The sequence below is a fragment of the Lissotriton vulgaris genome, chromosome 1_1 (assembly GCF_964263255.1).
Source record: "Lissotriton vulgaris chromosome 1_1, aLisVul1.2, whole genome shotgun sequence".
Classification (NCBI taxonomy): domain Eukaryota; kingdom Metazoa; phylum Chordata; class Amphibia; order Caudata; family Salamandridae; genus Lissotriton; species Lissotriton vulgaris.
Window position 1 is genome coordinate 87194208 of NC_141685.1, and position 18116 is coordinate 87212323.

The 18116-nt window shown below is 44.0% G+C and overlaps 1 protein-coding gene across 1 annotated transcript; it reads left to right on the forward strand.

The window, feature by feature from the left end:
* Nucleotides 1–3061: 3061 nt before the first annotated feature.
* LOC147737479 (uncharacterized) lies at nt 3062–6375 on the forward strand. The gene is given in 2 exon segments (XM_086924204.1): nt 3062–3604; nt 3606–6375. Coding segments are annotated over 2 exon segments (2751 nt in total). The 3' UTR covers nt 5814–6375.
* Nucleotides 6376–18116: the final 11741 nt, after the last annotated feature.

Consider the following 18116-nt stretch of genomic DNA (forward strand, 5'->3'; position numbering starts at 1 on the left):
TAAAACAGACGGGATCTGTTGTTATGTTTGACAAAATACCTGTCCGATAAACTCTAAATCAGGCCCCTTGTCTGCAGCAAGTGTTGTAGAAGGAGCAAGAGCCAGCATTATAGGAAGAGCGCCTAGAGGCAGATATAGACCCAGAGGCACTGAAGCACCGACCTCTTCACTTTCTCTGTTTATACCTCATCAGCACCTACCTGTGCACCTGCTCTGTTTATACCTCATAAGCACCTACCTCTTCACTTCCTCTGTTTATACCTCATAAGCACCTACCTGTGCGCCTGCTCTGTTTGTACCTCATAGGTACCTATATGTGCACCTCATCTGTTTATCCCTCACAAGCACCCACCTGTGCACTCTCTCTGTTTATGCCTCATCAGCACCTACCTGTGACCCTGCTCTGTTTGTACCTCATAGGTACCTATATGTGCACTTCATCTGTTTATACCTCACAAGAACTCACCTGTGCACTCTCTCTGTTTATAGCTAATTGGCCCCTTCCTGTGCACCTCCTCAGTTAGTACCTCCCAGGTGAGCTTCTGAAATGAAGCTTGTGAGCTCCGTACTGCCAACCATGGCCTCTTCTCTATCAGGCCATTATCTGCATCAGCTGTGTGCATGCTTCAAGTGTGTCTCCTGCCTCAGCTAACAATGAACCCTGTAGAGTGAGTACACAGACCGAGGGGAGTAGGGGAGCTGAAGGACACGGAATGAGGTAAACCTGGATAAAAGAAATATGGGAACAGAGAAATGAGACTTCACCTGTGAACAACAGACACCCCCTCCCGCTCCACCAAAGCCCTGTTGAGTCACAAAGTAGGATCCTGGCCTTCAGACAGACAACAATAAGTCAAATATCTTGTAAATGTTGAAAAACAAAAACAATTATTAATATGCTTGATATTTCAGTTAAATTATTGGTTGTGATGGATCCTCTATAAGGAATAAATGAATGATATCGTTGAATAATAAATGTCATGATTTAATGTTTGTTTGCCATATCTGTGTGCGCAATATAAAGACGGGCCTTTGCAATCAGCCCTTCATTCTGTTTTACAGAAAACCCTGGAAGGAGCTGCTGATTGAAATACAACAGGATCTTAACTTTACCTACTTTAGGAAGAACTAAAGACTCACTTTTTAAGTTGTCTTTCAGGCCAGAATCAGTCAATAGTTCAAGGGAGATGGATATATATTACGCTGATAGAAAATCCACCTCAACTCAGGATAATGCTCCAGTCTTCCAGGTTAGAAGGATCCAGAAGTGCTTGAGCCAGGAGGGCTGTAAAATGTGTTGAAGGGGACTTAGGGCTTTGTAACGAGTGTGGCGGTCTTCCAATGGGACTACCACAGCAGCGGTACCAGGTAGACTGCCAACCCATTGAGAGCCCGCCGCCGGATTATGACCTAAATCCAGGGTGGGTGGGCGGTGCAGCAGCGATCTCGCGGCGGCTGTATTAGGCTCATTAGAGAGCATAAACAGCATACCACCACCTTAAGAGTGCCTGCAGCATGTTCCTGCACCATGTCATGCATGCCACACTGTGCAGGAACAAGGGTGCAATTCCATGGGGTGGCACAACATGTGCCCCCTGCATGCAACCCCAGGAGCAGAATCGGCCGGGGCCCTGTGAGGGCCCCTTACCTGCATGTCCTTTATCCTTTTCATGGCAGGGTCCCCGCCATGAAAAGGGCGGTGAATATGCAGACCGTAATATGCTCGGCGATGTCGGCTTTGGCACTGCCAACATATTCGGGGTATTTGCAGACCGCCTCCACAGCGGGATCCTTGATCCTGGCGGGGTGGCAGTCTCGTGGCGGTCCCACCACCACACTCATAATACAGCAATCAGACCGCTAGGATGGATTCTGTTTAAATGAAATCTTGTCCATGTATATCTACCTAAAACTCTACCTGTAGCACGAGTGCTCTTTGGCTTCCCTTTCTTTAGTAAGTTACTCTGTGAATAATGGTAAATCACTGCCTTCTCAGAAGTAAATAAGATGTGACATTTTCAACCACAGTTTTAATGAAATATCCATGTACGGTAAAATGTTCCTCACTAAATTTCAAATATGGTAGAGAAGAGATGTCTTCTACAGCTGGTTAACTATTGTGTATTCACGTTCTATTACATTTGCATTTAGTAATATTGCATTTCTTTACACCCAACAGAAAATAAGCCTTAAATGCATGGATTGATTATGAATAATGAAGCTAACACATCAAACCTGAAAAAATTATCAAAAATAGGGAGCTCCAAAAACATCAGTGCAGAGGCAGAGGACAGATACAGGAAGAACCAGTCAAAGGCAATTCAGTGAGTGTACGAGTCTGAGCTCTGCACCTCGACACCCCAAGATGAAGAAATGACCTCAACAAAACCAAGTCAACAAAACTGACAAACCACCTACTGTATAAACAAGCGTCCAACACCAGCTTTGATCATGAGGCCGGTATGAGAGATGGAGGAAGGTCTCGTGTCTATTTGGGATCCATAGCTTGGAACAAACTTCTCATGTTTAAAAAAGATTGAAAACTTGGCTTTTTGTCCATGTTTGAAACAAACAGATATACTTACTTTTCTGACCTGTGCTTGGCCCCAGGACACTCTTTGGAGTAGCTGTACACATTACGAGTCGCTTTACCATCATGATATGGCTAGAGCAGTGCTTCGCTATCTAAACTGGCCAAAGACCACCATTCAGTGCTCTAGGTGTATTGCAAACTCTTTCTAGCCAAACCGCAGGCACCATGGAAAAGCACAATGAAGTGGATCCTAACAACTGAAGGCTAAAGGAAAGAGGAGTTCTGCTCTCTAAAGTACAGAGTATTGTCCCAATTTGCACCTATCGGAATAAAGATTAAGCTTTACCCGCAAGCATGTGAAGCCATTATCCAATCTAAAGATGCAATCACCCACAAGGAAGCCTTACTTATATTATGAATGTGGCAGGTATTTAGTGAGTTGTATTTTATTTTTAAATCGTAAATCAAGCGTCCAAAATATAACACACATACAGGGAATGTGAAAATAACGCAAGTGGTTTATAAACTATGCTGACCCTTCAGGAAACACGGTCAGGAGAAAAATCGTACAATTCCACTGAATATGTCAAGAACTTTAGCAAATTAGAAACCATAAAAGAGCATCAGCGAATACAAACAGGGGAAAAACTATACCATTGCAATGAATGTGTACAGAGCTTCAGTCGGTTATCACATCTCCAAACACATCAGCGAACACACACAGGGGAAAAACCATACCATTGCAATGAATGTGGGAAGAGCTTCAGTCGGTTATCACATCTCCAAACACATCAGCGAACACACACAGGGGAAAAACCATACCATTGCACTGAATGTGTGAAGAGCTTCAGTCGGTTATCACATCTCCAAACACATCAGCGAACACACACAGGGGAAAAACCATACCATTGCAATGAATGTGGGAAGAGCTTCAGTCAAATTTCAAACCTCCAAACATATCAGAGAATACACACAGGGGAAAAACCATCCCATTGCAATGAATGTGGGAAGAGCTTCAGTCGGTTATCACACCTCCAAAAACATCAGCGAATACACACTGGGGAAAAAACCCTACCATTGCAATGAATGTGTAAAGAGCTTCAGTCAAATTTCAAACCTCCAAACACATCAGAGAATACACACAGGGGAAAAACCATCCCATTGCAATGAATGTGTGCAGAGCTTCAGTCGGTTATCACACCTCCAAAAACATCAGCGAATACACACTGGGGAAAAACCCTACCATTGCAATGAATGTGTAAAGAGCTTCAGTCAAATTTCACAGCTACACGTACATCAAAAAATACACACAGGGGAAAAACCATACCATTGCAGTGAATGTGTGAAGAGCTTCAGTCGATTACAAGAACTCCGAACACATCAGCGAACACACACAGGGGAAAAACCATACCATTGCAAGGAATGTGTAAAGAGCTTCAATCAGATTTCACAGCTACACGTACATCAAAAAATACACACAGGGGAAAAACCATACCATTGCAGTGAATGTGTGAAGAGCTTCAGTCGATTACAAGAACTCCGAACACATCAGCGAACACACACAGGGGAAAAACCATACCATTGCAAGGAATGTGTAAAGAGCTTCAGTCAAATTGCAAACCTCCACAGATATCAGACAATACACGCAGGGGAAAAACCATACCATTGCAGTGAATGTGTGAAGAGTTTCAGTACATTAGCAGAACTCCAAACACATCAGCGAACACACACAGGGGAAAAACCATACCATTGCAATGAATGTGGGAAGAGCTTCAGTCAAATTTCAAACCTCCAAACACATCAGAGAATACACACAGGGGAAAAACCATACCATTGCAATGAATGTGGGAAGAGCTTCAGTCGGTTATCACACCTCCAAAAACATCAGCGAATACACACTGGGGAAAAACCCTACCATTGCAATGAATGTGTAAAGAGCTTCAGTCAAATTTCAAACCTCCAAACACATCAGAGAATACACACAGGGGAAAAACCATCCCATTGCAATGAATGTGTGCAGAGCTTCAGTCGGTTATCACACCTCCAAAAACATCAGCGAATACACACTGGGGAAAAACCCTACCATTGCAATGAATGTGTAAAGAGCTTCAGTCAAATTTCACAGCTACACGTACATCAAAAAATACACACAGGGGAAAAACCATACCATTGCAGTGAATGTGTGAAGAGCTTCAGTCGATTACAAGAACTCCGAACACATCAGCGAACACACACAGGGGAAAAACCATACTATTGCAAGGAATGTGTAAAGAGCTTCAATCAGATTTCACAGCTACACGTACATCAAAAAATACACACAGGGGAAAAACCATACCATTGCAGTGAATGTGTGAAGAGCTTCAGTCGATTACAAGAACTCCGAACACATCAGCGAACACACACAGGGGAAAAACCATACCATTGCAAGGAATGTGTAAAGAGCTTCAGTCAAATTGCAAACCTCCACAGACATCAGACAATACACGCAGGGGAAAAACCATACCATTGCAGTGAATGTGTGAAGAGTTTCAGTACATTAGCAGAACTCCAAACACATCAGCGAACACACACAGGGGAAAAACCTTACCATTGCAGTGAATGTGTGAAGAGCTTCAGTCAAAATACACTCCTCCGCACACATCAGAGAATACTCACAGGGGAAAAACCATACGATTGCAGTGAATGTGGAAGTAGTTTTAGGCTACTCTCACACCTCCACGCACATCAGAGAACACACACAGGGGAAAAACCATACCATTGCAAGGAATGTGTAAAGAGCTTTAATCAAATTACAAACCTCCACAGACATCAGAGAATACACACAGGGGAAAAACCATACCATTGCAGTGAATGTGTGAAGAGTTTCATTACGTTAGCAAAACTCCAAAAACATCAGCGAACACACACAGGGGAAAAACCTTACCATTGCAGTGAATGTGTGAAGAGCTTCAGTGAAATTGCAAACCTCCGCACACATCAGAGAATACACACAGGGGAAAAACCATACCAGTGCAGTGAATGTGTAAAGAGCTTCAGTCAGTTAACAGGCCTCCGCAGACATCAGCGAATACACACTGAGGAAAAACCATACACTTGCAGTGAATGTGGAAGTAGTTTTAGGCTACTATCACACCTCCACACACATCACAGAACACACACAGGGGAAAATCCCTACCATTGCAGTGAGTGTGACAGTAGTTTTACTTACTCTTCATCATTAAAAAATCATCAGCGAGCTCACAAAGGGCAAACAAATCTTTTAAATGCCATGAATGTTTGAAAAGCTGAAGTCCATTATCACTCATAAACAGGCATCAGCGAACACACGCAGAAGAAAATCCTTCAAGTGTAATGAATGTGTGAAGAAATATAGTCAATTATGAAGCCTATATAGACATCAGCTTACACACACTCTGTAAATACCGTACAACTGTAGTGAGTGTAGAAGTACCTGTAGGAAATCTTTCGCATTAAGGATTCATCAATTAATGCTCACAGAGAAAAATCCTTGACGGTGCAGTGAATGTGTGAATATCTTCTGTCAGTTATTAAACCTACGGATACATAAACTAACATACACAGAGTAAAAATTAGCATTGCAATGAATGTCAGAAGTGATATGTCAATTGCGAACACACCTGGGGAAAACCTTACAATTGCACTAAAAGTGTGACGAGCTTTTGTCAATTTCTGATCCTACATAGCTTCAACAAACACACACCTTCATTTAACTCACTTAGAAATAATCCTAGAGATGCAGCGAATTCAGAAAGAACTTAATAACAATAACAATAATGTTGACTCATCTGAGGACATTGACAGGAACAGAACAGTGCCGTTATTGTGAGATGAAGGAATTACAGGAAAAATATGTACAATCATGTTGGATATTCAAATACCAGATGAATAAAGACTCGACTAGAAGAAAAGAAGAAAACCAAAGATTTGTAGAATAATAAAAGTGTCTATTCCCAGTGATTGTTCACTTCGGTACACATAGAAAAAAACAACGTGATATAACAGGAAATCCACTGGAAGACTAGCACAATGTGGAATAAAAGAAAAGAAACGCTGGCGGTTTTTATTTGGCGCTGAAGAGTTACAAAGAAAAGACATCCAAGAGTTTCTGTTCATGCTTCTTGTAAAAGTGTAGGGATGAATACGATTCTGCCTGCACACATTGCTATTTTAGCATAAGTAAGTTAGTTGCTCAAACGCCATTTTGCTGTTTTTGCACATGACACTACATGTCTCTTTTTTTATAAAGACAAACTGCTTGCTTTTCCTTCACATTAGAACGGTCTGTTTTTCACATCTCTAGACTCACACTGTGACCTCAAGTCTGCACCAAGTGTTCAAGGTTAAAATAACAATGTATGCTGTTGATGCAGGTTGATCGACCCACGCTCTAGACACAACACGAACACAGCTGCTTATTTCTGAAACTCAGATGCTTTTAATATTGCTTTACATGCATGAGACGAGCACTTGGAAAAAACCTTTCCATCAACAAAGAGCTGTGCTGGTCTGGGATGTGATTCACTTCACCTGACTTTGGTGGTATGCGGTCCCCGTTTTAACCTAGAGATCCGATATTATTTATTACCATCAAGGGGAGGGTGGTACACAATGCGCTATAGACCTGGTTCCACTATCATTATAATATGATTTCTCCATTTGTATTTTATGGAATTGTAACAATGCTGCTTGTATTGATTTTATGCATCTTTTTACTTATGGTAGCGAAGATACTGCTTCTTATAGCACGCAGTTGAAATAAACATTTAAACTATACCGTGTCTCTGATTACTCACATTGTGGACATTTATGGGAATAAAAACGAAAGAGTGTGCTTGATTCCCACAATTCCTGAGGGGTCCCAAAGTCACTTGCTCTGGGTTGTCCAATCATTGGTAGCTTCGCTGTAGTACCGAGAATGAATGAGGCACTGTTGCTAGTCGGATAGGGCTTCTGGCACTGAAGTGGGTTTTTGGTACACCACAATACACTGAGGTCCTGGTTTCCTGCACATAGTTCTGTGCATGAGCAGAATCCCCGCAACAAAAGCAGCTTTAGAAACAGTACTTGGACTAAGATGGGTATTTTCAGCTAACTTTAGGGATTAGTGATAAAACCTATAAACTCAACAGACTTGGACTGAGTCCCTGCAAGAAGAACTAACTTAACAAGCACACACTGGTGAATAGTCACAGCTGATTGTGGTGTTTGGTTGTTTTCTACAACAGTAATGATTCAGTGACAGCGATCAGAGAACAGTTTCCAAAAGCAAAGTGAAAGGAGAAGAATGTGAACTGTCACTCTCAGAGTTATTGCTTGCAGTACACAACATTTACCACCCAAGCCCTGATGCGGAACAAGTAAAAGGATCAGAATGAGAGCTGCGACTTTCTGTGTTAATGCTTGCAGTGCACTGCATTTACCACCCAGGCCCTGACATGGAAGAATGAAAGGAGAAGAATGTGAGCTGCGACTCTCTGTGTTAATGCTTGCAGTGCATGGCATTTACCACCCAAGCCCTGACACGGAGCAAGTGAAGGGATCAGAAGGAGAGCTGTGACTCTTTGTGTTAATGCTTGCAGTGCACTGCATTTACCACCCAGGCCCTGACATGAAAGAATGAAAGGAGAAGAATGTGAGCTCTGACTCTCAGGGTTAATGCTTGCAGTGCACTGCATTCACCCCCCAAGCCCCGACATGGAAGAATGAAAGGAGAAGAATGTGAGCTCTGACTCTCTGTGTTAATGCTTGCAGTGCACTGCATTTACCACCCAGGCCCTGACATGGAAGAATGAAAGGAGAAGAATGTGAGCTGTGACTCTCAGGGTTAATGCTTGCAGTGCACTGCATTCCCCACCCAGGCCCTGACATGAAAGAATGAAAGGAGAAGAATGTGAGCTGTGACTCTCAGGGTTAATGCTTGCAGTGCACTGCATTCACCACCCAGGCCCTGACATGGAAGAATGAAAGGAGAAGAATGTGAGCTGTGACTCTCAGGGTTAATGCTTGCAGTGCACTGCATTCCCCACCCAGGCCCTGACATGAAAGAATGAAAGGAGAAGAATGTGAGCTGTGACTCTCAGGGTTAATGCTTGCAGTGCACTGCATTTACCACCCAAGCCCTGATGTGGAAGAAGTGACTCCATTGTCCATCGTTGCGTCTGTAAATGCACCCATCAAAGTGGCCCTTTACCAGAGATGTTTATCATCAAGCTTGATCTTTACGCACCGCTGACTATGTAGCTTATGCACGATTAGATGGATTGTATACAACAGAGGTGTTTATCATCAAGCTGGACCTTAACTCACCTCTGACTGTAACTGATTCATGGTTAGATGGATTGTATACAACAGAGGTGTTTATCATCAAGCTGGACCTTAACTCACCGCTGACTGTAACTGATTCATGGTTAGATGGATTGTATACAACAGAGGTGTTTATCATCAAGCTGGACCTTAACTCACCGCTGACTGTAACTGATTCATGGTTAGATGGATTGTATACAACAGAGGTGTTTATCATTTATTTTGTTTATTTATTATGTTTTGGTCATTTATTGGGTGCAGCGAATCATCCCCAGGGGGATCTCTCGACGCCTGAGAAGAGAACAACCTATTGACAGTGGGAACCAGATTAGAAAAGCCAGGTTTTAAGCAGTTTCTTAAAACTGGAACAGGCACGGAGCTCTTCATGGAGAGAGTTCCAATAACTGGGTGCCAGATAAGAAAACGCTAGCCCACCTATGTTGGTCTTCCTTATTCTCCGAGTACAGAGCAGGTTGCGGTTGCTGGCAGGTTGCTGGCTTATTGAGGGCAAGACGGGCTGCCGTATTTTGAACCACTTGAAGTTTGGCTGCCAAGTCCTCTCTTACTCTCACCAACAAAGAGTTACCATAGTCCAGTCGACTAACTAGGAGTGACTGGATAAGAGTCTTTCTGGCATTTAGCGGGATCCACTGAAAGATTTTTCTGAGCATCCTCATGGTACCAAAACACGTGCCTGACACGGTCTTCACCTGCTCTTCCATGGATAATTTGTTGTCAATTTTGATACCCAGTTTCTTAGCCCATCCTCTAGGGGAAGGGGATTCTCCTAATTCTGCTGGTCACCAATCTGGGGTCCATATCTCCTCCGCCTTGTAAAACAGTAAGATCTCTGTTTTTGAGGAGTTGAGTTGGAGAGAATTCTTCTTCATCCAGCTTGCTATGCTGTTCCTGCAGTTTATACATTTAGGTTTGGTTACTGAAGGGTTAACCTCAAAGGGGACTATCACCTGTGTGTCGTCTGCATAGAATATAGTTTCAAAAGCAAAATTCCTAATGATGGCAGCTAAGGGGGCCACATATATATTGAACAAGGTAGGGCTCAATATTAAGCCCTGTGGGACTCCTTTATCTACCAAAGGGGTTTTTGACACAAAAGAGTCCAACTGGACAGTCTGTGTTCTATCAAACAGATAGTTCTGAATCCATTTAAGGGCCATGCCTCTGACACCAATCTCTCGGAGCCTGGCCAACGGGATGCGTTGAGATATGATGTCAAAGGCCACCGGCAGATCAAGCAGCACTAATATCACAGGGATATCCTTGTCCAGAGACATTCTTAAAGTGTCAGTAACCTCCAACAAAGCGGCCTCTGTGCTATAAGAAGCACAGAAGCCCGACTGGGATATGTCCAGTAAGTTATTCTGTTCCCAGTAACAGGAAAGGTGCTGGTTGACTAGTGTTTCTATAATTTTTTAACAACCGGGAAGCAAAGAAATCGGTCTAAAATTCAGTAAATCCATAGGGTCCGCTAATGCCTTTTTAAGCAAATGTTTAATACGAGCGCATTTCCATTTTCGTGGCACCGTTACTGTGCCTATGAAGATGTTACAAACTTGAGCAAGCACATAAGATAAGACTGGGGTTAGTTCAGACATAACAGCAGGCGGCACTGGGTCTAGCGGGGAACCGGATTTCACCTGAGTTAATACCAGGCTTACTTGTTACCCCGAGATGTTGGGAAAAGATTCTAGGCTCGAAGGACAGTGGTTTTCAGGCACATGGACCTTTTCAAGAGCAACCTCTTCAGGCCCAAAGGCGCAATAGATCACCTTCATTTTGTTAGTAAAGTAGCTCCCTAGATCCTCACATAATTCTTGGTTGGATGGCGGGAGTGGGTTGCTAGACCTCGGGTTTGTGAATTCCTTTAGGATAGAAAAGAGCTCCCGAGAGGAATTCCTAGCTTTCATAATGCTGGAGCCTAGGTAGGATTGCCTAGCTATGTTACAGCTGTTGAGATAAGCTCTATGAGTCACTCGGTAGCACAATTCCTTATGCTCCGAGTTGGATTTCCTCCATTTTCTTTCAAACATCCTACATGAAGCCTTTACTCTCTTAAGACTATCTCAATACCAGGGGGCAGGAGCTGCCCTTGCCTGAATATTTACCCTCTTTAAAGGTGCAATAGAGTCGAGGCCATCCGTTAAAGAGGCCTCAAACCTTTCTAAGGAAGGCTCACAATTGTCACAGTTCTCAAGTATGGGAGGGATATAGACCCGACTAAAGGCAGCAGAAGTTACCTTTTTCCAGGATCTACACAACTCCTTGTGAGTGAGTGGGGGTCCGGGCAGTTTTTTTAACGCCCAAGAAAAATGTAGTGCCAGGTGATCAGTCCAGCCTAACTTTAGACGGGGTTCGGCAACTAACTCAGGGATGCTGGTGAAAGTCATGTCCAACACATGTCCAGCCACATGTGTAGGGCTAGTGACTCTAGGGGTCAGTTCAAGAGTTTCCATCGCTGCCACCAGACAGACAGATTCTGCATTGGAGAGAACCTCCAGAGGATGATTGAAGTCCCCTACCAATAGAAACCTGTTGGCCTGTAACGTATAAGGGGCCAGCCGTTCCAGCAGTGCTGAACAAAACTCCTTCTTGATACCTCCCGGGGGGATATGCTAGAGCCCCCCCCCCCACTCAATCTCTTGGCGGGGATGCACTCTGAAGATCAATAGCTCGATATTGGGGGAAGATAGTGTATCAAGAGTCTTAATACGATAAGGGGGACGAGTGGCAATGGCCAAACCTCCACCCCGTTTTCCTGATCTATCCAGCCGGAACACAGCATAATCTTCTGGAAAAGCCATTGCCAAAGCTGGCGTTGCTTCATTATTCAGCCAGGTTTCGGTGAAAAGGCAGATGTCTGGCCTGGTCTCGTCTAATAGGTCCCAAATTTCCACCACATGTTTTGGGATAGATCGCGCATTCAGATACAACCCCTTAAATGGTAATGCTAGGCCCATCCCGGTCTGTCTCTCACTTCCAGTGTCCTGCACTTTTCCAGTAGGACTGGGATGGAACATAATAGTGGACTAAGGGGAGTATGCATGACTTCCCCCTATGTCCATCCACAATCAGGGCACTTCTCTTGGGTGACAGCATCTACTACTTGCAGGTTAATTCTCTCCCCTGCACAAGCTGAGGCAACCCCATATTCCATCAACCTCTCCTCAGGATACACCAGCCTGGGAGCCTGAGGTCCCCGTGGAAAAACGGGCAGCATCCCCTGGCAGCCGGCAGCGTCCAGGGGCGGACGGGCATGGACAGGCTTGCCTTAGGTGAGACTTCAGTGGGCCAGTGGCACGCCCGATGCGCGCGGCAGGAAATGCAGTGACTTTATACCTGGGCGGACTTTCCACTAGAGCGCTAACCGTTTGACTGGCGCCCTGCAGGTATAAAAAAGACTATGGACGTGCTCTCTCCACTCAATCAATCGGAAATTAGATTGCGGTGGACTGGAGAGCAGTCCAAACAATGCGTGAAACGTAATTAGATAAGAGGCAGTTTATATGAAAGGCAGTTCTAGGTTAAAACAAATGTCACATCTGAAACATATAATGCTAAAAACTAATTAACAGAAGATTCCTACTCAGACTGCTTCCTTCTCTCATTGAGCTGGATCTTGGCTCACCACTGGGTGTGTAAATGAGTCACGGTCAGATGAATTGTATATAACAGAGGTGTTTATCATCGAGCTGGATCTTGGCCACCGCTGGCTGTGTAAATGAGTCACGGTCAGATGAATTGTATATAACAGAGGTGTTTATCATCGAGCTGGATCTTGGCTCACCGCTGGGTATGAATATAAGTCACGGTTAGTTGAAATGTATATAATAGAGGTGTTTATCATCGAGCTGGATCTTGGTCACCGCTGGCTCTGTGAATGATTGACGGTTAGATGAATTGTATATAACAGAGGTGTTTATCATCGAGCTGGATCTTAACTCACCCAGCGCTGATTATGTAACTGATTCACAGTTAGATGGATTGTATACAACAGAGGTGTTTATAATTGAGCTTGATCTTGGCTCACCACTGGCTGTGGAAATGAGTTGCGGTTAGATTATTTGTATATAACACAGGTGTTTATCATTGAGCTGGATCTTGGTCACAGCTGGCTGTGTAAATGAGCCCCGGTTAAATTAATTGTATAAATATATGTTATGAGTTTCTTATTTGCAGAGACTCATTCAACCAAATTCTAACTGGTTATAGGACAGAATCAATGCATGACGGCACAATTATTGTTAGGAATTATTGTGGAATGGAGGAGCTCAGTACAAAGAGCTTCTCATAAACCTATGAGCACCAAGTAAGGGTGAAGGGTCAGCAGTTATAAAGTAATGGTTATTTGATTTTTTTGGTTTTTGTTGAAATGTTCAGCAAAGGTCATAATCCAGAATGTTGCTCCTCCTCGGTCTCGGACTAACTCATTGTTTTATACTTTTTCTCATAGTATGAGAGGCTCTTTTTCTGAGCCCCTGTTTGTTCTTACAGTGATAAAGTCCCAGCAAAGGCTATCTATGGAGCTGCTTCACTCTGATTACTGAGTAAGATCTTATTACACCTTTTCCAAGTTACCTGTAAAAGAGAATTTTATGTGTTTGTCTGGGGGCTAGTAATTCCATAGTTCTATAGGTGCTTAACTATAAATATTATATATATATATATTTATATATTTATCCACTGAAAAAAAAGCAAAGTTTACAGGGACGTTCTAGTTAGGAAATAGAATTTAAAAACATAAGAAATTAGCTAAAAAAACAAAGGTTACTGGGACGGTATACTTTGGTTCACAATTAATACACAAAACCATAGAAATTCAACTGTAATGGTTAGAGTTATCTCAAGAAACTATATTTTGTGCCCTCGGGTAACTATAACTTGCGCGTCCACCATGCAGTTTTCTTATCAATAATTTCACTGCAAATTATATCATCAATGATGGCATAGAAGTTATCATGAGTGATGTAATATGTGGGGTAATTAGCAGTGCGTTGCCACTGCTCCAGATGCTCCACGCCTCCGGCATGAACCAGCATTGCTTTGACTCGCAGGGAGAAGCTAAAAGCGCTGCTCCCTGCATGCAAGAGCAATTTTTTCATCTGTTTCTCTGCCCACTTCACAGCGGGCAGGGAAGCAATTGTAAAGTCTGCTTCCAGCAGCCATGTGTATTTTTTAATGCCCCTGCCTGCTGGGTGCGGACGTAGTGTTTGTTCTTGCTTTGCAGGAGCTTTAAAATTGCCCCAGGGCACCCGAGGGCATAGCCAAGCTGGCAATGGAGTATGGGGTCCCCAAGTTTATTAATGGCCCTAGGAGGGGTGGATTTCAACCCATTTCCATTTGCTTTTAAAGCCTGCCCCCAGGATGGGGTCCCTGGGACTGAAATTGACCTGGGGAGGGGGATGCATGTCCCCCTCCCTCATGATTTTTGCTTCGTGCCTGGGGATGCCCCCCTTTAAATCTGAATTCGGCCCGGGGAGGTGGGCTGCCATGTGCCCCCTCCCCTTAAGTTCGGGAATAGTGGTCTCCAGGGCCATAACTGGTCTGGGAAAGTTGGGCCACATACACCCCCTCTCTCCTAATTCTGAAGCTAATTTTTCCCCAGGATCTGGCCCACCCGGGGGCATTATAAAAAGCAGCTCCTTCCTGGTAAGTTTTGAGGTGATCCATCAGGCGGGGGCCGAGAAAAACAGGGGTCTCCGCCTTGTATTTTCCATAGACTTCTTTAAACAGTGCTGCAGCAAAAACTGCTGAACAGCATTACACTAAATTTGGCATGAAGCTAGATCTTGGCCCACAGATTTAGCTTTTTAGTTATTTGGTGTAAATCCGATCAGTAGTTTTTGAGAAATGAAGTGTCAAAAATAATTGTATATTTAGGCAGTTGGTGTCCAGATGTGCTCTGATTGACCAAATTAGGAGGCAGTAGTCAATCCTGATTAGTTGGTTTCAACCTGAACGATATGTTTTGGCAGCCTTTACCAGACTCAGGGATATAATAAATTAATTAAACACGCATTTTCAATGCAATAGGTTTCACATCTGCAAGAGTTTAAGCTATAAGCATTGTAAATGACAATGCCTGTTATTTATGTTTTAAGAATCAAAACTTAAATAAAAGGGATTATTATGTACAATGCCAATAACACAAACTCTCGTAAATGCGAGACCTAGTGCACTGGGAATGGGAACCAGCAGAGAGATATAGGGAAAGAGAAAGATGGAAAGAGCAAAGGAACGACTACACATGTGGAGACAGAGAGGAAGAGTGAAAACACTGAGACCATAGATACATTTCATTCTACTGAAACTAAACGCAAATGTAAAACTTCAAAACATGAAAAGCATAATTATTCCACTTACCTTGGAGAAGTTGATTGAAGGGTGTAATGAAGCCCATGGCTGACTTGGTGGCCGGTTTCAAATGGAGTTGCAGTTTGAAAAGTGCAGGACACTGTAAACAATTTAGAATAACACTGAAAGCGTGATTTGCGGGAGCTAAAGCAACCCAAGGCTGGGTAACCAAAGCTGTTTTCATTGGCCGATATAAGTCCTGCAGTGGAGCAGCGAGCACTAGTATTGGCTGATGGCTTTCAAGCCAATCATAGTAGCTCTCTACAAAAAGTCTGGGGCGACCATTAGAGGGTGAAACACACCGCGTCATTGGCTGTCACCCAAAATAATGAAAATTATAGACGTGGCTTCGTATAAAGGCATTCTTATGGAGAGTCCGTAAAAAGTAGGGACGGTTAGTCACCATGGTTGTTGATGGGATTTGTGTGGAGAAATGAGGGATGGAGGAGCACATATGAAGCACCACGGCCACTACGGTGGTGATGAAAAGTCAGTTGTTATTCCGGATGCGATTGCAGTCGCAACCACCTCCGCTGTTTCTTTTGTGTTGTTTTGTGGCCACTATTTTAGCTTCTGTGGTGATGGCAGTGTAAAAGGATACATGTGATGATTTGTATGAGAGAGGCCTGGGCATGAATGACTTTGCGTGGTTGTGTGTGGCACTGAATAGGCAACTGTGTGCAAGAAAGCGTGTTTGCAGATTGCTAGCGTTTGCACGGTACATAGCGTACGTGTTAATGTGCATGAAGTGCAAGGGCCGTTGGAGTTCGGTGTCCTGTGCACATGCGAGGAGGGGGGCAGAAGGGGAGCTGAAAACGACGTAATGCTGGCTTTGCGCTGCCTTTGTCTCGGTCTGCTTCGTACAGCCCTGTGCTGTGAATGCTTCAGTACCGACAGCAGGCTTCTGCTCACCTTTCCCATACTACACTGGCACCACAAGCCTCTATGACCTCTGAAGAGGTGGTGACTAAGAATAGTACAAAACAAAGAAGCACATTTTCTAAAATGCTTGATTATCACTAAAATCAAAATTCATGTTGCCAGGTAGCACCCAAACAAACTGTTTTCTTGTGGAAAATGGCTTTGTATGGCTTAAATAACACTGTTATTTATTGTTGAAACATCAAGTTACCATTTGATGAGATTAGGAACGGGAATGAATGCCTTGCACAGAGGCAACTTCTGGACCGTAACAATAAACTAAATAAGTAGAAACGGGCGCCCTGCGAAACATGAAGCATTGCGCACGTGTGGAGAAAAGTAATACGGGTGTGGATATAAAAGCAGTAGTCCCCAAAGGAGCATATGTACAACTACAGCGTAACAAAACTGTAGTTGGCCGGTGCTCCTGAGAGAAAATACCAAGTGATGTTACAGGAGTGCCAACCAATCAGAAGCCAACAAAGAAGAGTGATGGAGGAGTAAACCAATGGCAAGCAGCCTGGTGGGATCACACTCCTTGTAATGATTACAGCAGGTCTTGCAGACAGTGCTTGCGCTGATGCTCAACCTTAAAAATATGTAAGGGGGCAGAGTGGGCACACCCGAAAGGAACCCCCCTTTTTACAGGCTGATGATGATGGTTAGTGCTGTAGAAAGCAAAATTAGAAAACTTTTTAAATGAGTTTTTACACATCTTCTTCTATTTCAATAAAACGTTTTGGCACACAGACCGAAACATGCACTTTCAACGCCAGCAGCAGATTGCCAGTTAACTCCCTGATGTCAGCAGCTTTACTACAGTGTTCTAATGAGAAACTAGAGTATTAACTTTCTGAAATTATTCCAAAAGTGTGGCCCAGCTGAAATTCACCTTGATGGAATTGAAGTGGAAAACTGAAAGCACATTCTACTGAGGATACTGCAGTAAGGTAAACATTTCCTAGCTAACGAAAAGGAAAGTTTAGATTCTATTAAGGACAAAGAGGCGATGACTATGCATATCGTTCATCACTTTATTAATCCAGCAGCATTCAAAGAACATCTTAATAAAAAACAGCCTTAACTACATTTCCCATGAACCACCAGCGAATCCAAGCAAGGCATCGAGCAGCGCAGAGGGAGCATGGAATCCTAGGAGCAGCATCGAGCAGCGCGGAGGGAGCATGGAATCCTAGGAGCAGCATTGAGCAGCGCCTAGGGAGTGGGGAATCCAAGGAGTGTTACCAAGCAGCACAGAGGGGTGAAGGAAGTTACCCGTTTAGGGTTACCCGGGTCACTAATGACCACCTCTCAGTCTTTCACACAAAATGAAGTGTCGGTCAGACGGTAGTGAATACAAACCAATAACTGTTTATTCAAAGTACACACAGAGCGGAGCCCGGTTTGCCCAGTCACTAGGAGTGCTGCAGAGGGACTGACATCAGCAAGCATAAAGATACATTATGTACATTTCATATCCATTGAAGGCACGCCCATCATAGAATTTTCCAAGCAGATGTAGCTAAACAGTGAAATACAAGGAGTAAGTTCCTGTTGATTACCTGCTGCGCTGACTGTTGTTATTTCTGCCTGGGGAGACCGAGGATTGGGCGTCAAGCGCTGAGGGCCACCATTGCCTGCATCAATGCCGGGGGGTGAGGAGACCACACTACCCAGCATCCCTTGCGGCTGCTGACGCTGCCCTTCACGCCAGGAGGCACTTAAAGCTCGCCCAGGGCTCCCACAGAGCGGGAGTCCATTCCTGTTGATTACCTGCTGCGCTGACTGTTGTTGTTTCTGCCCGGGGAGACCGAAGATCGCGCGCCAAGCGCTGAGGGCCGCCATTGCCTGCATCAACACCGGGGGGCCAGGAGACCACACTACCCAGCATCCCTTGCGACTGCTGACGCCGCGCTTCACGCCAGGAGGTGCTTAAAGCTCGCCAGGAGCTCCCGCAACGCAGGAC